Source organism: Grampus griseus (genome assembly GCF_964374135.1).
Source record: "Grampus griseus genome assembly, chromosome: 21".
Lineage (NCBI taxonomy): Eukaryota > Metazoa > Chordata > Mammalia > Artiodactyla > Delphinidae > Grampus > Grampus griseus.
Genome location: NC_139015.1, coordinates 11,580,469 through 11,606,035, shown reverse-complemented (window position 1 = coordinate 11,606,035; position 25,567 = coordinate 11,580,469). Strand labels below are relative to the sequence as shown.

General features: G+C 45.8%; 1 protein-coding gene and 1 long non-coding RNA gene across 9 annotated transcripts in view; both read left to right on the top strand.

The window, feature by feature from the left end:
• The first annotated feature begins 721 nt into the window (after positions 1-721).
• Positions 722-10,235, top strand: LOC309838875. Of its 2 annotated transcripts, none has more exons than XR_014298403.1 (6): positions 722-930; positions 4,687-4,812; positions 5,858-5,975; positions 8,956-9,135; positions 9,497-9,613; positions 9,743-10,235. It is a non-coding gene; the product is annotated as an uncharacterized lncRNA (long non-coding RNA). The 2 variants fall into 2 exon arrangements; XR_014298404.1 differs by lacking the exon at positions 722-930 and adding an exon at positions 3,651-3,837.
• A 1,453-nt stretch (positions 10,236-11,688) lies between these two features.
• FBXO25 (F-box protein 25) overlaps positions 11,689-25,567 on the top strand; it is a 55,863-nt gene continuing 41,984 nt past the window's right edge. For all 7 annotated transcript variants that reach the window (XR_014298452.1, XR_014298453.1, XR_014298454.1 and 4 more), the window contains exons 1-2: positions 11,689-11,802; positions 18,083-18,223. Coding sequence is in view for 4 of the 7 variants with exons in the window: in XM_082680578.1 (XP_082536704.1) it covers positions 18,090-18,223 (134 nt within the window). In the remaining 3 variants the exon portion in view is untranslated. The remainder of the gene's footprint in view (positions 11,803-18,082; positions 18,224-25,567) is intronic.

Below are 25,567 nucleotides of genomic sequence, written 5' to 3'. Positions count from 1 at the left end.
ACACTCCCCCCGACGCCCACATCCCCGCCCCCTGTCCTCCACACCTGCATCGCTGCTCCCCAGGCCTCTGCCCACCAAACCCACGTGCCTGCCCCCATGCACCCTCGTCCCTTGGACTGGGCTCCTAGGCACAGGGGATTCCAGTGGAAAACACTGCACGCCTTGATCTCAGGTGGCCTCGGCCTGAAGCAGCCTGAGGCAGGATTTCGGCTCCCAGCCAGAGATTGAAGTCGGGCCGCGGCAGTGAGGGCGCTGAATCCTGGCCACTAGACCAGCGGCCAGTGACAAGGCCCTGGCCCTTCGGCTTTGTAGAAATGAATTTCCACAGAGACGGAAAGCAGTGAAACAAGTAAAGTATTTATTAGGAGGAGAAAGGGTACACGTGGATAGACACATAGATGGACTCAGAGAGTGGCGCCCTCGTGGTAGTTTGAATCACTTATATTCGGCAGTTCTTCCGGGTTTCCTCTGGCCAATCATCTTGCTCTGTCTGGCTCTGAGTCTGTATTTGGTTTATCTCAAGGTCCTGCCCTGTGTGTGCGTGCATCTCTTAGCCAAGATGGATTCTAGCACAGAGGCCTATGGGTAGGTTGACATCACCTACTATGGGGTGGCGCCCCCTCCTGTTGACCCCCAGGAGCCTTTCTGCACGTGTGTAATCGGGAAGGAATATGAGGTCTCGTTATCTCTTATCTGGGCTGGGCTCAGGTCTTCCTCCCTCCAGCTGCTGTCTTCGTCTTGGAGTATCTGTTCAGGGGGACAGACTCCAGCTGCTCAGCCTGGGGCCATCTAACTCCTGCCTCACCAGCTCACCCCACACCCACGTCCTATCGAGAGGACTCCGACGAACAGGGGATTCCAGCGGAAAACACCGCACGTCTGAGACCTTGTTTAAGGGGAACTGCCTCTCCTATGCCTCACTTCTAAACGGTAAATTGTTTAAGTTATACATTTAACAGACCACCTTGTGAGAGCCGTAAAAAGAATGGAAGTTCACATGCAAATCTACTATAAACAGCATTGTGGCATCTACTCATCAGCAATAACGAAACGTTACTATGTTTCCATAACCATAAACCGCTTTTCCTGGGTTATCAGGAGGTCTTCCCTGTCACCAGGAATGGATGCGTAGCTCAGGCGGTCCCACCTCTGTGGCCTTATTCCCTGGCATTGACTCTGCTCACCCAGGGTGAACACAGGACTGGCGCTCGCGTTCCCCAGCCCCAGGGACTACGCCGTCCCTCCTGGGTTTCCTAAACCCTGTCCACACCGGTGTACATAGTCCCTTTATTAAATCCTCCTTCAACTACCCCAGTTTGAACGTTCCATCCTTCCCTAAGGGGATCCCGCCACATCTGAGGAGGTAGAGAGGGATCTAGTGTGTAATACAGACCTCTTTCCACTGGCTTTGCCAAGATAAATGCCTGTAGTTGCTAGAAAAAGCATGTGGTTTTCTGTACCTTAACCCGGATGGTATGAATGCGTGAAAGTTCATTGAGCCATCTCACCTCTTCTGGGGAGACTGGCGGGCAGAAGGAATGCCAAAGCACAGGTTAAATTAAACCCCAGGAAGCCGGAAGAGCCGGAGAATTCTGACTTGCTGCACTTTTGGCAAGGCCCTGCTGTAGAACGCTATTTTCTTTTCATTCTTGCCCTTCTCTTAGCCAGAATACCGTCTGAAATACTTTTACCATTTTCCTGTTGCCACTGTGAAAAGCACTGTTGGGGAACTGACACCGGGTCAAGCGGGCAAGGGTAATTTAACATTTAGTTTTGTTTTAGAAATTGCGGTCCTGTTCTCTTGACGCCATTCCCTGGAAGAGCCCTTGTTTGCGCTCAGAGACCAGCATTGTACAGGACGTCGAGCAAATGTTTTCCACGCGCACACAGTGTTTACAGAGCTGGAGCAATTGCGTTTTGATTCTGTCCTCTTGTGTCACATTTGGCGCTGACACTGGACTGAGTTCCAGACACAGTGGACGTCTGTGTGAATTGGGCCTTGCCCCTCTTAGACCTCGCCCCTCTTAGACCTCAGCTGTTCTGTGAAAGTTCGTGGGTTGGTTATGAGATGCCAGCCTCTCTGCTGTGTCCCCTGTGGAGCGTCAAACACATGACAACTGCAGACCACAGAGGTCGGGCCCTGTGCGCCGTCACCCGCGGGGTCTCCCCCACCCAGCAGCGGTGTTTAGGCTGCAGGATGGGGAGACCTCTGGGCACCGCGGGGGGGTACAAGTTTTGCCCAGATTTCTCTGATTCAAACAGTAATTGCTTTCGCGTGTTTTACACATTAATTGAAAGCCCGGTCATTGGAACAAAGAGTTTGAGGGCTTAACAAAAATAAGAAACAACTGATCTAAAGCAGGGGCTTCCAAATCTGGCTGCAGAGAATCAACCGGAAAGACTTTGGGTAACAGAAGTATGCGGGTTTTACCATGATCAAAGCGAAGAGAATCTCATGGGGGTGGGACGGCAGCTTTCACAAGCTCGTTGGGTGATCCTCACGCACACATCGTGGCGAGCTTGGGAAACGTTCGTTTGGACCAGCAGTTGAAACCGTACTGTGCCTTAGAATCTCCTGAGTAGCTTGTAGATTAGCCGCTGCCCAGACCTCAGCCCCAGAAATTCTGACTGAGAAGCCACAGGTGTGCCTGGGATGCTGCAGCTAAGTAAACGCACCAGATGATTGTAATGTAAGTAGTTTGAGGGCCCGTGCGGAGAAACACGTGAACACAGTTAACCGCACGTGTGCCCCACGGTGGACCTTCCCTCTTCCAAAGGTGAACGTTTCCTGCATAGCTATCTGAGGCTTCAAAACAGGGCTTCTTTTAAAAACAACAGTGGTTGTTTCCGAGTGGTGGAATTATGGATGGTTTGTAGATATTTATTCTTTACGCTTGTCTGTATTTTCTAGTTTTCATTAAGCGTATAGTATATTCCATCTACTGTATTGTTTCAGTAATAAAATATTAGTGATCAATAATTTTAAAATATGATAAAGAGGAATACAACTGAAAAATCTGTCTCCTTTCTAAGCAACAAGTTTAGAAAGACATTCTTGCCCATTTTTTAGAGCTTGGTTCTTGGTCTCCTTTTCCATAGTACTCATGTCATGTGTGTGACATAGATTTCCCAAGGTAGCTCATTACAGCCTATTTAACCAACAGCGGCTGACACGGGTGTTTGATCTTTTGACGTGTGCTGTGTCTGCTTTATAAACCGCAAGCTGTGTTGTCCTGCTCCACCTTTTTGTCTTCTATTGTCTTTTGATTTTCTTCTGCTTCTTATTGTTTGTGTTCATATTTCCCTCATTCCTCATCCTCTCCCGCCATCCCCACCTTGAATCTCTAGTTAATACAGGAAAAGCTTCAGGCAAAGCACAGACAATGGTAGCTTTACAAGGCACTAATCCCATTCATGAGAGCTCGACCTTCGGGGTTCAAGCACCTCCCAAAGGCCCCACCTCCTAATGCCATCTCATCAGGCATTAGGATTTCAACTGGTGGATTTTGAGGGGACAAACTTTCAGGCCATAGTAACATCAAACTTTATCAAGTAAATAAGCAACATAATCTGGAAATATCTCCATTTACCAACCCTCCTGGTATATTCCTTCAATTCTGTTGTGAGATCAATAGAATCTTCTGGTCTAGAACATGAACATGCATACTTAACATTTTTTTTATGAAGGATGTGTTTCATTGATTTGTTCATTCATTTATTTATTCAGCAAGTATCTAAGTGTCTAGTATGTACCAGGCACTGTCCTGGGAGCCAGGATGCATTGGTGAACAAAAGAGAAAAAAGAAAATTCTGCCCTGGTGAAGCTTACATCCTGGGGTAATTAATAAATTTATTAATACATTAATAAGGGTGAAAAATAGACCAGTGTGAGGGGCTTTCTGAGTGTCTGGGGAACGTTGCAATTTTAACTGAAATACTAAAGGTAGGTCTAATGAGAAGGCAACCTGTGAGCGGAGGCTTGATAAGTTAGGAAGCCATCATATGTAAACGTATGATACTTGCAAGTCACCTGAAGACCCAGCTTTCGCAAGATCTTGTGCAGACACTGTCTACCGGGCAATTTTCCTTCCATGCCAGGATAAGACAAGGCAGAGCAAGGGGGCATTTCACTTGTAACAGCAGGAATCACAGCAAGTCTGTGTTTCCTTCTTATAAATGCCCTTTTAAGGTTTTATAGCTCTAACAACTATTGTAGACAGCACAATTGTCCTTCAGTCAAAGGAGAAACATCTATATAAAGTAGCTTATTTATTTTCCTCTCAAGATTTTTCTTTAAAATACATGCAATTTCCATGGACCTATGAGGCTCTCTGGCTTAGAACGCTGGCTGAATATTTTCCAACAGTACACTTTCCCTCCCGGTAGGGAAGGATAATATCTTGAAACATGAATCTCCCTGACTTCCGTTTATCTACTCCCTTGTATGTGACTTTGCACTAGTTAGAACATCCATGTTACCTTGAAAAGAAGTAGGAGTTTTAGAGCTGGAATGAGAAGCAGAAGAAAGGGTAAATGTTTGATGTATTTTGCTGCAACAAGTCAACATGAGGCAGTGGAACCAAGAAACAGAAAGTAAGCTCCTGTCTCTAGACTTCGCTGCATCACCGGGGCAACTTGACAGGGTCACTTAAGCAGCACACTAATCCTTGGGATTTCCATCGGCAGCTGCCTACACATCAGACCCATGGGTCACAGAGACGAGAGAGCCCAGCTGTGCACGAAACCTCACCAAGTCCCAACCAAGTAGCTACACTGGGGACCCTCCACTGCCCTCCACAGCTCTGGACACGTGTAAGTTCCCTCCTCAGTTTGGTTGTGCCTCAAGGTTTCCCCACTGTATCTCTAAAATACGCACCTGGGATTGGGCTCCCTGCCTAAGCATGGTCCTAGCTTTGGCATTTGCTTTTCTTTACTTCTGCCCACTGAGACATAGTAGAGAAGTTCTCGGAAGAATGACTTCAGCAGAGAAGTTGCAGGCGGTTATGTGCCATTCCTTAGGTACTCCTCAAACGTTAGGCTTTCAGTGACGCTACACCCACCCATGGCTCACGTCACTTACGTTGCTCTGGGTTTCACGTTGCAGTAAAAGCAAAGAGAATTTGTAGAAAGACTGAGCAAAATTGTTGGTATTTTTGCTGTTCTTTGCTTCCCCTGTTCGTGGAGGTGGATTGAGACACCTGGAATGAGGCTCTGTGGACCAGCAGATAGAAAAAAGGTGAGCCGTCACAGGGCCAGGAAGTGGCTCCTCTGTTTAGACATCTCTATGAGTGTGGGTCCTGGTGTGCACAGAAACAAATTCTGGCCCTCGTACACACCTACTCTCCTGGCTGCGGCTGCCTTTATCAACTCGGTCCCGCAGATGCAGACTCCCTAACGGCGCGAATTCATCCTCTTTCTGTCCTGCCATCCTCAGCATTTCAGATGAAGCTGAGGTTTTCATGCGAACAGAGAAGCTAAATTTCTGTGTTCTGGTTATATAGTTCCACGTGTGCATTAGACACTATTTTGCAACAGATGAGAATCATTTCTGTTGACATTTTCAACCATTCAATTCCACTTGCTTTTCTAAATTAGATTTGCTTTAACTTCATTTTCTCCCAGACATTATTGGAAGAATGATTATGGAGCCCATTAACCATTTCATCATTTTATTGCTGATAGCCAAACCAGAATTAATTTTCCAAAATTATGTAGCACATTACCATAATGATTTACTAAAATCCAGGTGTATTTAAAATACTGCCTTTCTATTGTTTCTGTTTCTTTTCTCTTTCAAAATTTTTTATTTCATTTTATTTATTTATTTATTTATTTATTTATTTATTTATTTATTTAGGCTGCATTGGGTCTTTGTTGCTGCATGTGGGCTTTCTCCAGTTGCGGCCAGCAGGGGCTACTCTTTGTTGCTGTGCGTGGGCCTCTCATCGTGGCGGCCTCTCTTGCTGCGGCTCTAGGTACGTGGGCTTCAGTAGTTATGGCATGCGGGCTCAGTAGTTGTGGCGCACGGGCCCAGCTGCTCCGTGGCATGTGGGATCTTCCCAGACCAGGACTGGAACCCGTGTCCCCTGCATTGGCAGGTAGACTCTTAACCACTGCGCCACCAGGGAAGCCCCTGTTTATTTTCAATTCTATCAAAAAGCAGTAAACTTCTGCTGACAAAATTGCTTGGAAAAACCCAGTTGTTCATCAGGCAATGTTGCTGTTTTCCATTTATTAGGTTTTTACTGTAGCCCTGGTGATGGGGCATCTGTGGCACATTGCCTTCATTTGTACAACTAGTGACCCTAAGCAGAAACTCGGAAAATTCTCATGGCTGGACGTGAGAGGATCTTCTCATGCCTCTCCTTTCGAAGAAGGGTCCCCTTAATAGACTTTGCTCAACTCACTCAGAGGCTGCACCTCTGTGCTTCCTCCCAGGAGGGTATGGTCAGTCGTCCCCCATTCAGCAGAGGGACAGAGTCATGATGGGCAGGAGACCAGGGTGACCTAAGGTGACTGGAAGTCTGGGCCAGTCAGAGAGCAGCCCAGCAATGCTGTTGATAAAAGGCTACAGACACCTTAGCGACCACGCCCAGCCCATGGTGGTCTCGCATTTGGTGGACGTGGGGAGAGGGATCTGGGACTCCCAGGCTCAGAGGACAGCAGACACAGAGACTATCTGCTGTGTTAGGGGAAGAAAACCATGTTTGGCATGGGAGGCTCGGCCCCAGCTCTGCCGTTCCTCCCCCAGCTGAGTCTTGAAGGTGTGGCCTTATCTACAAGGACAGATTAGGCTCCACGCAGAGTTCTCTCTTGGTTCTAACAATCTATCGAAGTTTATGCCATTGCTTGGATCTCACAGAAAGCGATATAGAACCAAGAGAAGCACATGCCAGCTTGGAAATAACCATGCAGAGGACGAGCCAACTTCAATACCACATCTGAGGTGACTCTGAAGGGGACTTGTTCCCAGTGTTCCAGCCGTGGTCGTGTTGTGTAGATCAAACGATGTTGGCTGGACGGGCAGCCAGCCTCTCCTTCCCCTCTCCACCGAGAACTCTACTTTCAGGGCTCTGTAAAGTGTCAGACCCTAGTCCCTGCCTTCAGAGAGCTCATGGTCTTCACGCAAAGCTGAGATGTTTCTGTAAGTCGAGGGCAGGGCGAGCTGGGATATAATTAACTGAAAGAAGTTACAGGAAACTGTGGTTGGCTAGTGACTGGTAAAGATTGAAGCACTGGAGGGCTAGGGGAAAGAGGATCACCTAAAACAGGCATCTCAGGGGGGCGCCCGCCAGGGAGGTGGACATGCAGTGATGGCGTCAGACAAGCCAAGTCACATCCTGGATCCACGTCTGCCTACTTGTGGGGTCCCAGCAAGGTTACTGAGCTTTCTCGAAGCCTCGGGGCCTCATCTTCAAGACACAGTAATAACAGGATTGACCTTTTAGGGTTATTTGGAGCATAAGGCAAGCAGAGTGCTTGAGCACAGCCTGGTGTGCAGTGAACAGTAAGTAAAATTTAGCCATTTACACCATCACTGTCATTATCAAAGCTGTCATTGTTATCAGCATATAAAGAGAGGGTTGGTCTGAGCCTTGAGGAGTGGGGTCATGTGGGCAGGCTGAGAATAACTCGGGACTTCATGGAGATGCTCCCTTGAATTCATGGGTGGAATTTTAAGACACCAGAAGTGGGAGAGACTTAGAGATTTACCGTTTTTGTCTCTAGATTGAAGTGCCTACTTTCTGAGATTTACGTTAGAGGAAAGGGAGCATGGCTCTAAGAGATGTTACCGAAAACATCTGCCCTGTTAGAGGCCATATTAAGTTATGAAACTATGTTTTTCCCCCTCACCTGCCAAAGTGAATTTTAGTATCTTCTTACGACTGCTCAGGCTAAAGTGATCTCCCTGCACCTGTGACCCCCATCAAAGTTCACGTGTGCAAATGACCTGGCCCTTCCTTGAGGTCTTTTGAATTTTCGTTTAAATGTTTGATTGCTAACACTTCTTACATGTATTTCCTGCCTCAATCACAGAGCACAAGCTCCTAGCGGACAGGGAAGGTTTCTACATTTCTGCAGTTCCCACAACTCTTAATATGATTCTGGGTGTGGGGTAAGCCCTCAACATATTTGCTGGTTGTTTGATTTTTTTAATTCAATATGTTGCATAAAATTTGGCCAGGAATATGTCAGATAGAAATGTTCCTCCCAAAGAAAAAATATGTATTGGCTTAGCGAGGTTTAACATACTTGCAGTGAAATGCTCAATGATATTTAACACAGGCATAGTCTCATCACAAACTACACCAGACACTCTCATCAACCCAGAAGGCTGCCCTGTCCCTACCCTGGCCCCGCAAAGCCACCACGGGTGTGGTTCTATCACATTTCACACGAATGGAGTCACACGGCATATACTTCCGTGTCTGCGTTCCTTCACTAAGATACTATTCTTGACAAGCGTCCACGTTGTCGCACGTATCAGCGGCTCATTCTCTTTCCACGGCTTGAATATTCCAGTCTGTTAGTCCACTTCCTTGCAAACAGATATCTAGGTTGTTCCAAGGAATAAACTGCTACGAACATTATTGTACACGCTCCTCGTGGCCCTGTTTTCATTTATCTTTGATAAATACCTAGGGTGGAATGTGCTGGGGCATCTGTATTAATGTAAACATGTCCATGAGTGGAGTTTGAGACAGCCTTGATACAGAGCAGGGCCCAGTGGGGTTCCTGGGCACAAAATCCTTCCTGTGTCCCCATTTCTTTGATTATAGGAAACAGGCTTCAGTCAGCCTCCATGACCTTCCATGAGTTCCATGGGGCAGATTCAAGCAGTTGTTAATTAGGGAAGGGAGGGGGACTCAAGAGAAACAATAGAGCAGCCTTGGGGCAGGGTCCTGGTTCCCCATCAAGGAATACACAGAACAACGTCTTTGAGCTGTTTTGCAGGTACTGAGACCCCCACCAGGTGGGAGAAGTTAACGGTTAATGGCATGCTGCCCACAGAGGCCGGATTCGGCTTCAGCTCTGCGCCAGGTGAACAGAGAGGGTTTGGAGCTGGGTGAGGAGTTGTGGGCTTGCAAACTGGCTGCTCTCAGGATGAAGCCTGATGACGACATGTCTTGTCAGGCAAGTACAGAGTTTCAAAAGTGGAGGGATGAGGTGCTTGCAGGTGGCTGTGCAGTCAGCCTTCCCATCCCTCTGTCCCACGCTTACCACGTGCTCCTGGCCACCTCTTAGTTCAGGATCCTAAGATTCTATTCCGATTCCTATTTGAAAGATAAGGAGGCCCAAGACCGAGAGGAGATCTGAAACAAGCCAGCAAACACAAGCTATCTCCTCTTCTGCCCTGGCCATAGATGCCTGCTGGCCTAGAGGCATCTGTCAGAGAGGTGCTTTTGCCCCAGGCCTCTCCATATTTTGTATGTCTTTATAGCCATCACCCCATTTTCTCACTGTGTATTTGCCATCCTATATCTGCCTCGAACAGTGAGCTCCTGAAAATCAGGGATTTCAACTTCACATCCTCACCGCCTGCCATGGTACCCAGCATGTGGTCTGTGTGGTCACCCTAATGTACCTACTGCTCTACCAAGTCTGCACCAAGGTGACAGGGTTTTGTTTGGGTGGTTTGGTTTGGTTTTTATTTTGCACCCCAGTATTATCATTGCATAGAAAATAGAATTAGTCTTCATGTGTTGTATAAAGATGCCATTAAACATCTTATGTGTTCCAGACAGGGTGGAGCATGGAAAAAGAGACAATTCTCTGAGCCTGGATGGAGCAAAGCTGAGCTTGTCTCCAGAGGATCAGGGACACCCTCCCCAGCGGTGTAGCAGCCTTCAGGACGCATGGGGGCCTCGTGCTGGCTGCACCCCAAGCCCCCGGTGAGGCATGGAGGCACCAGCATGCCTGTGACCAGTGACTGCCCCAGCTCACTGCTACAGCGGACCCCAGCTTTGGGGAGGGGCTGCAACAATGTGTTTAAGTGTCCCCAAATCCTTGGATCGAATCACAATTGGATTATTTTTAGGAAAATAAAGAACTCGAAATTCTCCATCATCCCAGTTGATAGACTTGTTAGGTGAAGGGACGCTGGCACAGTCTGGTAGGTAGGCCCCTCCTTCTGGGTCACTGCTCCTGAGGCTGCGCCCGCCCCATGGCAACTCCCCCCTCACCTCCAAGCTCCCTCCCAGGGGCTCTCCCCTCACTCCCGGGGCTCCACAGCGCCCAGCCACACCCTGTCTTTGCGGAGCATCTTCCTGCCCCTCTGCTGCTTTCTCCTCCTCCACTGGTGAAGTTTCTAGAGGCCCGTGAACATGCTCCTCTTTACAAGCAGAAAGCTAAGTGCGCTCTCAGAGATATTTGCTGGACGGAATTGACCTGAACCACTTGGGGGGCCCCTGCGTTTCTCTGCGGATGGCTGTCACTTTGCTTCCTCTCAATCCAGCCAGTGGAACTCCTTCACAAGGAGTTATGTGGACGTTGGCCAATTAGTCTAGACTTCATACTCCTCTAAGCCCCGTGGGGTGCCGGCGGGGCTCTCGCCCTGGCAATGTCGACCACAACTCCACTTGCACTTGTCTTTGCACCAACAATTCCAATGATGGTAATTTACTCGCAAACACCACCCCAGAAATTTAAAAAATAAACCAAAACCACCCACGCATACAGCTACTCATTTATTTATTACTCATTTATTTTTAACGGCAAAATATTGGAAAGAACCGAACGCTCATCCATGGACGATACCTAAAACTAGGAAAAGAAGGGGGCGGTTCTTACATTGAGGATATGCAAGCAACACTGCTGACCTCTGTCCATAATCACTTTCCCATAATTTTAAAAGCATGTAGTCAAAGAACACTATTATAATAAGCACATGAGGAATAATTTACAAAATTATTTTTCTAAAACGTGAATACCTACTATATTTTACACATTTTACAAAAAGAAAAATACTAAGATCAAATACTTATGTCCTGCTCACCATACCCCAGGTACTGTTTTGAATGTTTGACCATGTTAATTCAATTTTCATAAAGATCCTGTGAGGTAAGCCCTGCTGCCGGCTCCATTTTACTTGCGGGGAAAGTGAGACACAGAGAGGTTCAGGCCTTAGTTAATGCCCACGCCTGTCGGTCCTGCTCCGACCCAGCCGAGAGCTCGCACTGGCCAGAACCGGGGGCCCTGCTCCTACCCTGCCCTCCGGAACCCCACATTCTTGTCTCCTAACTGGGAAAACCCCGCTAAATCGTTTATAAATACAAAGTACTTGGGCCTTAAAACTCAGTATACAAGGTAATGAGGTGCACAGGGGGATTGGGGGCAAATCGAAGCTGCATTCCCGAAATTCAGGTTGAGTTGGAAAGCTGAGCAGCCTGGGGTGAGCGGATTCGAGTGTCTGTCTGCAATCGGCCCGGCAGTCACGACCTAGGTGACCTACGCCTTCTCTGCTCCCTCAGCACCTGGGGCTTCTCAGCGCCCGGACGACGCCCCCGCCTCCCCCACGAGCCCCACGGGCCGCACCCACTGCGCACGCGCGGGCAGCGGCACCGGGGGGGGCCGGGGCGACGCCCACTGCGCACGCGCGCGCCGCCGACTCGGGGATCAGGGTAGCAACACGGCCGCGCGGAGCCGCGCTGGCCAATCAGCGCGGCTGGGGGCGGGGCTTCCCCGCGGCGCTCCCGGGTAGGCGGTGGGCGATTTCCGGCAATAAATCCCGACGGGCCGCCGTCAGGTGCCGGCTGGGGCTTGTCAGTGCGCCAGGTGGGGCCCGGACTGTCGGCGCGCCAGGTAAGGATTGGGACGCCCCGCGCGCTAGGTGGGGACTATGGGCGTCCGCGCATCAGGTGGGCACGGAGGCAGTCTGCCCGCCACACGGCGCGGCCCACCCGTCCTCAACCCCACGCCCACCCTCCGCGTCCCGCAGCCCAGCTCCCCTCCCGCCCCCGCCTAAACCCGCTCCCACCGGGTCGGCCCCCTCCTCCCCCGGCTCGGGGCCTCCCGGACCACCCTTCCCCGGCCCGGCGTCTCCGGCGTCTGCCCTCCGGCCTCGTCCTCCCCAGCCCCTCCCGCGCGGGCACCTGCCCGGGCCTGCCCTAGTCCTCCCGGCGTCCGTCCTCTGCCCCCGTTCTGCTCCGGCTCCGGCCCCTCTTCGGTTGCCTTTCTTATTTTTCTTGAGCGGACGCGTTTCAATTCTGCGTCCTTCTCTTCGCGGTAAGCTCCGTTTGGACCCTTCTCCCAGCCCTGGCCCTGCTCGGACTCATCTTGAAGGAGTGTGGGGAATCGTGCCTTTTCCTGCGGAGCCCTCCTTTCTTACCTCTTCCAAATCCTTACCTCCAGCCCTAATCACAGAAGACACGTTTTACCTTATTCTTTCGTGTTCCACTTTCCCCTCTTACGGGAAGGTTTTCCATTTCCGTGAGGCATCTGTGATTATCTCTCAGGCCTTCTTGCAGTAAACCCCATTTCTGATTCTCAGCCCTCGGTTTACCATTTCTTGATGGTCTTTCTGGATCAGATTCTTCCACATTTATAAGCCTTATTCATGTTTGACCCTCAATTATTTGGAAATCTTGTAAGGAAGAGAAAGCAATAGAAAAAGCCAAATGCTTATCAAATTGAGGATCAGTCATTCTTATCTAAGAACAATGCAAGTTATTTTCTCAAAATTTATGATGAAATTTCCAGTATAAGAAATACTGGAAGAGAAACTCCTTTGCCAGCTTTTTTCTCTGAATATGAAAGTGCCTTTTATTTTCACTGTAACTTGTTTCTTATCTGTTTGTAATGTGTATAGCCATAGCTCTTGCTCTACAGGTATAGGCTTTATTGTTCTGAAAATCAGTTTAGTAACTGAGGAGAGTAAGTACTGTTATACATGTAACCTTTTCAGATTTTTAGAGCTGTTTCCTGTCATGTTTTCCTTGTCTTAGTGTTTTTATATTTAGATCAATCATTACTTTAGATCATATCTGATGATGTATGACATATAAGCTAAAAAATGTAAGAAAAAAACCCCTGCAGTTTTATGACATCTGTTTCTAATAGGGTGTTCAGGAATTGCTGTTTTAAAAATATAGTGGTAGAGCATGGATTGTGAATTGAGATTCCATGACTGTAAATCCCAGCTCCACCAAACTTTTTGCCTCAGTTTCTTCATCTATAAAATAGAGATTTAAAACTTTTAAATGCGGATTGCAACATTTCCTACCTTATACGGTAGTGTGAGGACTCAATGAGATAATAGAGGTAAACTGTCTAGGGTGATGCCTAACCCATACTGAGATCTAGAAAATGTTTGCTGCTGTTATCATTAGTTAACGGAAAGTGTGCTTGTTGAAGGAAAGACATTTCTTGTCTTGTGCAGGAGTTTCCACTGGCAAATGAACTTCATGAAGCCCTGTTCTCCTGCAGTGCTTCACCCCCATGTCCTGCCATATAAAATAGAGATTGAGGGAAGATCTACAGCAGATGGCCCCATACGCTCTCTGACATTAGTTGGCATGAAATGTGCACAAAATTGCAGATTGTACCAGCTATTTTACAAGAGTAGCCGCTTTTGAGTAGTTGCTCTTACACATTTAATAATTTTCAGGAGTAATTTCTAGTTCTTATTTTTGTATTTGGAAATTATCAGAACAAAGGTGATTTTAATTAAATTTATAACATGATAGCAATTCAGATCTTTTAGCAGGACAGATAAATACATTTCCATAAAAAATGATGGGTTGTCATCATTCCAAAAGTTTAACAGTATTTTTCAATTTGCAGACTTGTTAGAGACTTCAGACTGGGACTATTTTTGAAAATTTGAGACCCAAGCCTTTCACATTGCAACTCGTGTGTTTTTTCTTTCTGTTTTTTTTCTTTTCCCTGATGGCTTTTTTGTTATTGTTTGTAATATCTGTGCTTCCAGAATCTCTGCTTTAGTTCATGAACTAAAGCATAAAGTATAAAGATTACATATAAGTACTATATAAGGTTATATTATAATAACCTATGATGGGAAAGAATATGAAAAAAAATGTACATAATTGAATCACTTTGCTGTACACTTGAAGCTCACACAACATTGTAAATCAACTGTACTTCAATTTAAAAAAAGTTATATGCAAGTGTAAAGCATAAGTATAAAGATTATACACCTATATGGAATGGAATACACACATTTATTTTGAAACAAATCTTTTCCTCTGTGTTGAAAATAAAACTCTTGGAAATGTACTATTTTTATTTCCATGGTCCATTTAGCTGCATTTCACTCCTTCCAACCCATGGAAATATAAACACTTAGCAGCTGAAAAATTCAGGCTAACTATGTTTGTTTCTCACAGAGTTGTTAAAGTCAATATGAATGATCTGTAGGGTTTTGGTAGTTGTAAAGGAATCAATTATCTTACAGGAAACCCCTAGCTGACTCTTAACTTTACTGCAGAAACTTAGTGTAAATGTTATAGGGATTGCTTGTGAGGCCTGAATATAAGTGCATTAAGTGGTGAGTGGGCATGGTGTCTAAATAGGCAAGTACAGTGTGTGTCATCAAGTCTTAAAATATCTTGTTATCTGAGGTGTTGGTAAGAAGTTTCTGTTAAGTAGTTGTTCTTTCTGCCTCTGTTCTCCCCTTCAGTCTGTCCTTCACACCCTGGCAAATTATTGTGAAAATAGCACTGCTCACATTGCTGGATTGCTCAAACACTTTAAATTATTTAGAGAATAAAGTCCAAACAATTTTGATATTCTGCGTTCTCCTAGTCCCCTTTCCAATCTGTTCTCTATTTCAGCCAGCCTATTCCACTTATTCTCAAACATGTCACATGTATTCCTGTCTTCATTTTTTTCACCCACCATTTCTGTGATTGGTATTTTTTTCCTTTCTTCATTCACTTACGATCTACCCATGCTTTAAGGCCAAGCTCATGTCCTAGTTTCTCTTCAGAGGTTTCCCAGGTGGTTTGCTCTTTACTCGAGTTTCTTTTAGTTATTCTCTCTACCACTCATTTAGTACTCATATTGCAAGATGGCACGTATGCACACTTATATGCATATGTGTATATTTAATGAGAAACCAAGTTTATTAATTTAAATATATGAAGACTTCTAAATTCTACAAGAAAGGAAAAAACTAAAATAATCAATTTGTAAAATCTGTGAGCATACAGATCACAAAAGAAAAAAGGAAACATACTGGGGACAATTCTTCAACTGCATCAGGAATCAAATAATATAGGTTAACAATATCACCATTTCTGCCTTTCAGATCAGCAAGTCGTGTTCTATAAAAATTGTCATGTGGGTAATACATTTTCATCTAATAAAAGAAATATTAAAAATAAAAATGCCTCAAATAAAAAATAATGTAAAATCACTTGAAATTCAAACATGCAGAGATAGTCACTGTTTACATTTTGCTATATCTGCTTTCAGATTTTTTTCTGTACACACATGTATAAATTTGTGCCTGCATGTAGAAATACACAGAAGTATCACATATATTTTCCTAAAACTTGCTTTGCTTTCACTTAATATACTGTGAATATCTTTTCATGTTAACATATATTTGCACAATTATTAATAACCATTTACAATCCCAGTGTAATAACAAATATATATAACAAAACCTCTTTTAGATATTTTATAGTTGTTACAGTTTGTTCCTGTTACAGAGAATTCTTCAAGGGACAGTTTTCTACGTAACATCCCCCCTGCCCCGGTTTTATTGAGATATAACTGACATATAGCACTATGTAAGTTTAAGGTGTACAACTTGATGATTTGACTTGCATACATCATGAAATGATTACCACAATAGGTTTAGTGAACATCTATCATCTCCTATAGATACAACATTAAAGAAAAAGAAAAAATATTTTTCCTCATGATGAGAACTCTTAAGATTTACTGTTTTAATAACTTTCAAATATAACGTGCAGCAGTGTTAATTATCGTGTTGTACATTACATCCTCAGTGCTTATTTATTTTATGACTGTTGGTTTGTACATTTTGACTGCACATATGCATATATTTTAATATATTTTAAATATACTTACATATATTGTGTGTGGAGGGGGTTTTCATTTGTTTTTTTAGTTCCTCAAGGGTTTACTGGTATACCCTTAGGGAAGGGACACATAAGATAATGACACATTTAGTCTGTGTTTATATGTTTGTCATTGAAGTAATACTGTATTTGACCTATTAGCAATATTCTGCACAGTTGCCACTTGATTTTTTTTAAACGCAGTTTAAATATGATATTGAGAGATACTTTGGCAATTGTCAGAGGTGGTCCTCAAAGACATTCTTCTCTTGTTTGTGTTTTATGAGACGAAATTTGTCGTTTAAGCATCATCTACTACATCATGGTACTTGCCTTCTTTCGTAAAAGTATTCTCTGGCTTCTGTCTGAAGCTTCATGAAAAAATATCAGACACCTGCTATTGGAGACAACCTTAAATAATCTGGATGGACTAGACATGGGTGGTGGCTTTTGCATTTTAGGGTGATCAGTAGTTGTGAAACAAGAGTGTGAGATGAGGCTTATCAAAATAGTTTTGAAATTTAAGGAATTATTTTTAATTATCTTCTAAAGAAAGAATTTCAGTTAAACAATATATGACTGAAAAAGATGTGTTCTGATTATTACTTAGTTTAGCAAGGTTTTGAGATCCTCTTGGTACAAAGGAAAATTACTTCATCATACGTTTCATGTTGAGCACTTGTAGTTGACACAGGAATATTGTTGAAGAGTTACAATTTCCCTCTGAAATTTTTTTGTCTCTTCTAAGCCAGTATAAATGCCTATTTAATGGCCTATTTTTTGTTAGTTACATTAAATATATTTGGGAGATGGTATTTGAACACTTTCATCTCTTGTGTATTCTATGATATGATGTGATATGATACTTCCACATTAGTGAAATATCCCAAATCTACGTCGTCGGACATGAGATTAATATAACACATTACTCTATGGAAACTTTTTGTTGAGTCATCAACTACCTTTTTGTAGCTAAACACGATGTATACTTTTTAATTCTTACCGTACTGGCTTCTTTATAACACTGTCTTATCTGTTGATCATTTCTTTCTTAAACCCATTCTTCTCTTGCCTTCCCACTTCCCCTACGTCCGTGGCTCTTCCTGTTCGGTGTCCTTTCTCGCGGCTCGTCTTCACCTGCTTGTCCCTTCAATGTCAGCGACCCTTGAAGCTGGCCCCTTGGCTTTCTTCTGTCCCTGCGCCGTCTGGTCTCTGTCTGTACAGTCTAGATGCTGGCGGTTTTCCTGCCTTGCTCTCCAGCCTTACCCTCCCCTCTGAGCCATTAATTCAGTGATTGTTGAGCTACCCTTGTACGCCGGGCATCGTTCCAAGTGTTGGGATACAGAGTTGAACAAGACATTGCGTTTTCTTGAGGAAGGCAGACTGTAGCCATGTAAGTAATTTCAGACAGCATTTATTACTAGGAAGGCACTAGGCGCTGGCAGAGACCGAGTAGCCCTGAGGTCTTTGTGAAGCTCAGGTCTGGTTGAACTGTCTCCCTGCGGAGTGGAGCTTCCTTTCTCGGCCGCTTGGTGTCCTCAGAGTGCAGTCCCGCTCCTTTGACTTTGTTTGCCCCCAGTGGCCTCTCCATTCTCACTTCCAGCCACTCCCCACTCCCCCCTTACATGGTCAGCCTCAGGCAGACTGGACTGTGTACAGGGCTGAGCATCAGTGTTTCATGTTCTGTTGCTTCTAATTTCTGGCATGAGTTTTCTGTTCGGTGTCATGTTCCTTTTCTTCCTCACTCCCTGACTGCTTGTTCTTCAGGCATGAGCTGAGATGCCACCTCTGGGAAACCTTTCATGACACGTGCAGGGTTGGGCTAATAAATCCACCAGTCCCCATCCATCTTATTTTAGTACAACTGAAGTCCTGTGTTACCTTCAGTGTTTCACCTCAGTGTCTAGCTGGCATGTAAGGCACGTGCGGACATTTAAATATTAAGAATTGTATTCATTAAAGTTAACGAATTAATGTTCTAAATGAAAAGAAACTTACATCAATTACACATACATTTTTAACCTAAATTATAGGAGAGCTATGCCATTTTTGGGCCAGGACTGGAGATCTCCTGGATGGAGCTGGATTAAAACAGAAGACGGCTGGAAAAGATGTGAACCCTGGAGTGAGGGACTTGAAGGAGAGAATGACCGGTGTGGCGCCAGCCACGGCACGTGAGTCGCAGCTCAGCAGAGCCACACCGTCCCCGCCTGACTCTTACGGCTTCACCTGTTGGAGCCCATGACTTACTGCTTGGCTGGGAGTACCCCCCCGCACCTGCACAAGGCTGGTGTAAGGAAACAAGTTACTAGCCAAAGTCTGAGCCTGGTAGATCGCCTAGTGCCCACGCACAGATGCTGCCGTCTTCTTTTTCATTTGAGACGTTTAACCCTTACAGTAGTCCGAGAGATAGGTATTATTCTTATTAACCTCCCATTACAGCTGAGGAACCTGAAGGAATTAAAAGATGTAGTTTTGGCGGCCTGCGTCAGAGGCCCATGGTGACAGTGGCTTGCGCGAGACAGGAGTATAGTCTTCTCTGTCAGAGGCCTGAGTTGGTGAGGTGGCCTTTAGCTCTGCCATCCCCAGAGGGTAGCCTCGTCGGTGGGGTTCAGGGTGGAGTTCTGCCCCCACCTCCGCGTTGTGCTTGGCAAGGTAGAGGAGGAGGGTACCTGTGCCAAACCTCACCGGCTGGAGTGGGAGCTGCAGGCAGGCTGGGGGTTGTGGTCTTTCTCCAGATGAAAGTAGAGATTGCATGGAGGCAGGAGCAGGCCCGCGTGGCCGTGGTGTGCTCACCCGCGATCCCCGTCACAAGTGTATTTGAGCATTTGGAGGCTTGGGGAGGTCTGCAGACCTCTTCCTCCAAAGTGTCACGGGTCTAGTCATCCATTTTACTGCATGTGTTTATCTCACACTTGCGTAACTATCAATTGTGTATTTCGAACTGACAGGTCATCTGTTTTTCTGTTAGGAATTTGGTACCTTTAGACTGGAGATTGGGGTTTGAGGTATTTAAAGCAGAAATTAATTTTATATTTAAGATTATAGGAAGGATAACACACAGTGTTCGTTGAATTTATATTGTGGCATTTCTCTGCCATTCTGAATTCTAAAATGTCAGTTTAAAAAAAGCTGTAATGCATGAAATAGAATGTTACTGCTACTTCTACACTAAGGAATTTGCATGTGTTTTTTCCCTCATGTATTCTTTATTTCCCCTCATTCCAAACATGTTGTGAATATCGAAGAATACTTTTGTCTCGTATATTCATAGAATTAGAGAAATACAATCAAGACCTGTTTTCTTTGCATGATAAACTCCATGTTCTCCTGTCTCCCTTCCCCCCTTCCCCACAGACACTCCCACCCACCCACTCCTATTCACACTTATTTGAAAATCCTTTGAAATATAAGTGGTGCTGGCAGAGGCCTCTCTGTGTGGGTGTCCTCACAGGGACAGAGGCTGTGTCACAGCAGCCGTGGACTCTCCACCACAGGTGGAGTGAAGACACCTTGCTCCCATCCAGGTGCCTCGCAAGTCTGGGTGCCTTCTCTTTATACAAATGGCATATGTAATTACCAACCTTACATAAACTTTACAAACAGGATGGGACCATGGGCAACTCACTCACTCCCTGCCAGGCAACATGATGGGACCGTTGTAAATGAATTGTTCTCAGACCCTTGCAGTTGGACTTTTAGTTTTCATCTTTATTAAGTTCATCCTGAATCTTTATCAGCTTCATCCAGAACACACAAAGATGTGTGGATCAGAGATGTTTTTATTAATTACCTTCTGTGAACGGAGAGAGTGTTGGTCTTCCCAGCCCAGTGCTTACTCCAGACCCTTCACAGTGAGGGACCAGGAGAAGGTGACTTTGCTTTGCTTGTCCACAGGAAGGATGTGGCTGTCCCCTCCTCTCCAGAGGGGGCTCCTTGGAAACAGAAGGAGCCTGAGTCCTGCCTGTGCTCCTTTGGTGTGTAGATAAATCCCTCCATGAGCCAGACCTGAGATGCCTCTGGTTTTGTGATAACACATGCTGTTGTATGTGCTCAGTCTATACCGTATGTCAGGCATTTACTGTGTATTCCCAGTGCTGGGATCCAGCAGTAAACAGAAAGAGGCAAAACCCATGCCTGGAGGAGCTTGCATTCTAGTGGGACAGTCAGACAAAGGACAAAAGGAGCTCCGTGTGGTCTGTTCCATGTCTTAAGTGCTGTGAAGGAAAAAACCTGGGGTGGGAGGGAAGACCGTTGGGGTGGGGGTGGTACATGGAAGTGTCACGGGGGGGGCCTCTCTGAGAAGGGTCAGCTGAATGACACCTTGGGCACCGAGAGGGCGGCCCAGGTGGGGAAGGGAGAGCAGAGACCCCGAGGCAGGTGTCATGAACTCGGGAGCTGCGGGGACAGCAAGGTGGGTGGGATGAGGGGCAGCAGGGGACCAGATGCCAGCGTGGCCATGGCCGGTCATGAAGGGCCAGATAGGTTTTCTCAGAGCTAGACGGGTCAGTGGTTTGGAGCAGAGAGAGGGGGCTTTTGTTCAGGTTTGTGTTTTAACAGGCTCCTTCTGGCTTTTTTGTTGGAAATGGGCTGCAGAGACGTGAGGCAGAGCAGATAGACTCATTCCTAAGAGCCTGTGTAATGACCCAAGTGAGAAATGACTGTGGCTCAGAGAGGATGGAGGTGGCCGGTGATGAGAAGTACTCAGATTCAGATGTTTTGCAAGTGGAGCTGGTAGGTTGCTGAGAGGTGGAGTGGGTGGGCAGTGAGGGGGGTGTCGGCAAAGGCAGGCAGGTGTTCAGCCTGCACAGCTGGGAGGGTGGCCGTTCGTCTGATGACAGTGGAGTCTGACCGTGTACCTTCCTGTGCATGCGCGAGATCCTCAGGGCTCGTGCCTGGGGGTGGAGCTGCTGGGTCACGGGCAGGCCCACCTTCCATTTTCCAATGAGGTGGTATTATTTCTGCTCCTGCTGTCAGTGCATGTTCATCTGACCACACTGCTCATCCTTTTTTCCCATTTTTTATTTCTTGGAAGTAAATCTGGGCAGAGAAGAATAAGCTCAACGTCATTAGTCAGCAGGGAAGTGCAGGCAATCTGGGAAGACACACATCGCGGTGTGCCTGAGATCACAGTGCAATGAGGGGTCAGCAGCAGACCAGCTAGAAACGTACCGGAAGTTCCAGGGGAGTGAGACAGCCAACGTGGCCTAGACAGAAGTGTGGAGAAAGTGTTCACCTTCCAGATAAGGTGCCATGACACACCTACCACAGCGGCTACAGTTAACAAACAACAGAACGTTACAGGTGCTGGTGAGGGCAGTGCCGAGTGCTGGCAAGAATGTCCTCTTGTAAGCTTGATGGGAGTGTAGAATGGCAAAGCCACTTTGCTGACTAGTTTGGTACTTTCTTATTAAGTTCAACATATAGCTGCCGTATGACCCAGCATCTCAGTCCATTTACCCAAGGAAAATGGAAGTTTATGTTTACACAGTACCTGTATGTGAACGTTAATAGCAGCTTTTTTCCAGTAATTGCCAAAGCTTGGACATCACCCATGCTCTTCAGCTCTCCAGGGGAGGGCCACTCAGGAGCGAAAGGAACGAACCGTTGATTGACACAACGTGATGAATCTTAGTTTCATCTTGCTTAGTGAGAAAAACTAAACCCAGGAGGCTTCATATTGTGTGATTCCATTTATATGGCCTTCTGGAAAAAGAGGTGAAAAACAGGCCAGTGGATGCGAGGGGTCTAGAGGTAGGGGAAGGAGTTGATTACACAGATGGCAGGAGGCTTTTTGGGGAGTGGTAGAGCTGCCCTGTAGGGAAGGCGCCAGTCCCTCTACGACTCTGCATTCGTCAAAACCCATAGAGTTGTGCAGCACGAAAAGCAAATTTTGCTCTGTGTAAACCTTAAAAAAAAAAACCAACCAGGATGTGTGTGACGGGGAGCTGCTCACCCAAATGATGTAAACTGTGACAGATGGATGTGATTGTGTTACAGACGAACCCCATAACCACACTGAAGTGGGTGTGGAAGAAAGGAGCTGACCTGGGAACTTGGGAAAACCATGTTGACAGGATATTGTCAGGCTATAGACAGACACTCTAGGTGGGAAATGTGCTTCTCATGCCCCAGGGTGTGGGTTAGCAATTCTGAAACTACTTTATCATGTATACTAGGGTTAAGCAGAGTGAGTAAATAAATGCAGATAATGACAGCCAGATCTCTCACTTTGGAGAAGGAAGTCACAAAATCATGCTAGACTGTACCTTGTGGTGCTGGATTGTTGGTGGTGGTGTCAGTGTTACTCAAGCGGTTGTTGCTCTTGTGGGTGGGTGGGTGGGTAGATAGGGATCAGTGTGTAGGTGAATTAATATAACGTGTTCCCCAGTTCTGTCTTCTGGGAGGCCAAGAGCGGTGGTGCCCCAGTAGCAATGAGCAGACTGAACACCAGGATCTTTGTTTTGAAGGGTTCCTGGGGAAGTGGTTGATTCCAGAGCTGGGGTACGGAAATATAAGCTGAGCCTAGAGCATCTTGTGGTGTCCAAAAGTAAGGAAATACTTAAAAAAAAAAGGGGGGGTGCGGATGGGAATATGTCAGATGTCAAAAGGGCAGAGGCCAACCTGAAAGCAGTCCAGTGGCCAAAGCTGGAGCCATTTGAGCAAAAAGCAAATAATGGTGGTATTGGATTATAACTCAAAGGAGAAGATAAATACCCCTGAGTTTATGCGGATATAACACATGAATAAGTGGGGAAGAAGGGACAGCTCTTCCTGACAGAATAATTCCAGTTAGTGAATGTGGAAGGAATAGGGAAGTAGAGTGTCACCTGATGGCTGCAGGCAGAGTCCACTGATAGATGCTGAGATTAGTGGGTGAGATGTTAAGGAAGAACAATATTTGCAAAGCGTCCTCCAAAATATCTATGAATTCACAAAGGGAAAACAGTAGCTTTACAGTTGAGAACCCTGGCAGATCCCACCTTAACCGAGTGATCCAGGTGACATGACCAGGAGCAAGACACAGGGGCAGCGTGTACCCTGATCGCATAGGTCCGGATGGGGTCCTGGAACAGCGAAGGGCACCAGCGGGAGGCTGGCGAGACACAGGTCTGTGGGCGAGTCAGCGGTACTGTGCCAGCATCCACTCCTGGCTTTGGTTGCCGTCCTGCATTCATGTGAGATGGTGGGGAAGCTGGGGGAGGGGACTTTGTACTATTGCTGCAACTCTTCTTGAAGTCTAAACCGATCTTTGAAAGTTGCTTTAAAAAGTCACCATTGAGAACATCAACAGGCAAGCCAGTGACCGGGAGAAAGTATCGTGTTTTGTCAGCTGTCACTAAGCTGTTTTCTGGGCTCCGTTCTACCTGCTCACACCTCCCTGTGACGCTGCAGCTGGTGGGCCCTGCTAGGCCCTGCCTGGGGAGGGTGCCACGGGGCCTGTGGGGTGGGACTGGGGCAGCTGCTGCCGGGGCCTTTCTGTACCTGTCCCCGCAGGTCGGCAGCACTGGACTGTCCCTCCCAGCTTTTCTGACATTTGCAGACCTGGCTTATCGTGTCCCTTCAACACCAGATGCTGGTGCCCCCACCCAACCCCACAGGTGGATCCCAGGCCCTCGAGGCTTCTCATCTGAGCTCAGACTCCAGCACCAGCCAACAGTGCTTCCTCCTGCTGCTTCCAGCCTGTGCCCTTCGCTCTCCCAGTGCAGTGTGGTGACAGCTGTTTGCAGTCACTACCTCTGGAATGCTTCAGTGTTCTTTTCGGCTTTTAGGTTACCTAGTTAACAATGTTTTGTATATATTTGTACATTTTCATTTTAAGTTTCTCGGTTAAAATAATTGATGTGGCTTCTGTGTCCTGATTGAACTCAGCTGTTACACTGACAGCTTTTCTTCCAGGATTTTGGCAACTTAGTAAAGAGACAAGCAACTCAATTAGCAGCTGGGAGAATGACTTGGACAAACATGCAAATGGCCAGTAAGATAAAAGTTCAAATCTTTAGTTATCAAGGAAACTAAATTAAAACCCCAGTGATGTGCACCTTCTTCTTGGTTTTGTTGTAAACCTAAAACTGCTCTAAAAAATAAAGGCTTTTAAAAAAGCCACAGTGAGGTAGAACTATCCACCCACCAGAATAGCTGAAATTAAAAAGGCTGACAATAAATGGTGATGCAGATGTGGAGCAAACGGAACTCCCCTTTTCAGCTTTTCACCACTGAGCATGATGATAGCTGTGGGCTTATCATATATGGCCTTTATTATGGTAAGGTACGTTCCCTCTATACCCTCTTTATTGAGAGTTTTATTGTAAATGGATGTTGAATTTTGACTAATGCTTTTTTTGCTTCTATTGAGCGATCATATGATTTTTTTTACTTCATTTTGTTAATGTGGTGTCTTACATTGTTTAATTTGCAGATGTTGAACCGTCCTTGCATCCCTAGAATAAATCTCACTTGGTTATGGTATATGACCCTTTTAATGTATTGTTGAATTCAGTTTGCTAGTGTTTTGTTGAGGATTTTTGCATCTGTGTTCATCATTGATATTGGCCTGTAATTTTCTTGTGGTTTGCTTGTGTGGTTTTGGTATCAGGGTAATGCTGGCCTCACAAAATGACTTTGGGAAGTGTTCCCTCCTCTTTGATTTTTTTGGAAGACTTTGAAAAGGATTAGTATTAATTATTCTTTAAATGTTTGTTAGAATTCACTAGTGAAGCTCTTTGGTCCTGGACTTTTGTTTGTTGGGAGGTTTTTGGTTACTGATTCAATCTCCTTACTCTTAATCAGTCTGTTCAGATTTTCTCTTTCCTCATTATTTAGTCTTGGTAGGTTGTGAGTTTCTGGGAACTTAACCATTTCTTCAGGGTTGTCCAATGTGTTGGCATATAATTGTTCATACTAGTCTCTTAAGATCCTTTATTTCAGTGGTGTGAGCTGTGATGTCTCCTCTTTCATTTCTGACTCTGAGTCCTCTCTCTTTTCTCCTTGGTGAGTCTTGTTAAATGTTTGTCAATTTTGTTTATCTTTTCAGAGAACCAGCTCTTAGTTTCATTGATCTTTTCCATTGTCTTCCTACTATTTTTTCCATTGTGGTGGGTTTTTTTGGTTTTGTTTTGTTTTGTTTTTTGCGGTACCTGGGCCTCTCACTGTTGTGGCCTCTCCTGTTGCAGAGCACAGGCTCCAGACGCGCAGGCTCAGCGGCCATGGCTCACGGGCCCAGCCGCTCCGTGGCATGTGGGATCTTCCTGGACCGGGGCACGAACCCGTGTCCCCTGCATCGGCAGGCGGACTCTCAACCACTGTGCCACTAGGGAAGCCCTTTTCCATTGATTTTAGGCTTTGTTCTTCTTTTTTAGTTCCTTGAAATATAAAGTTACATTATTTAAGATTTCTCTTGTTTCTTGGTGTAGGCACTTATCACTATGAACTTTCCTCTGAGAATTGCTTTTGCTGTATACCCTAAGTTTTGGTATGTTGTATTTCCATTTTCATTTGTCTCAAGGTATTTTTTTGAT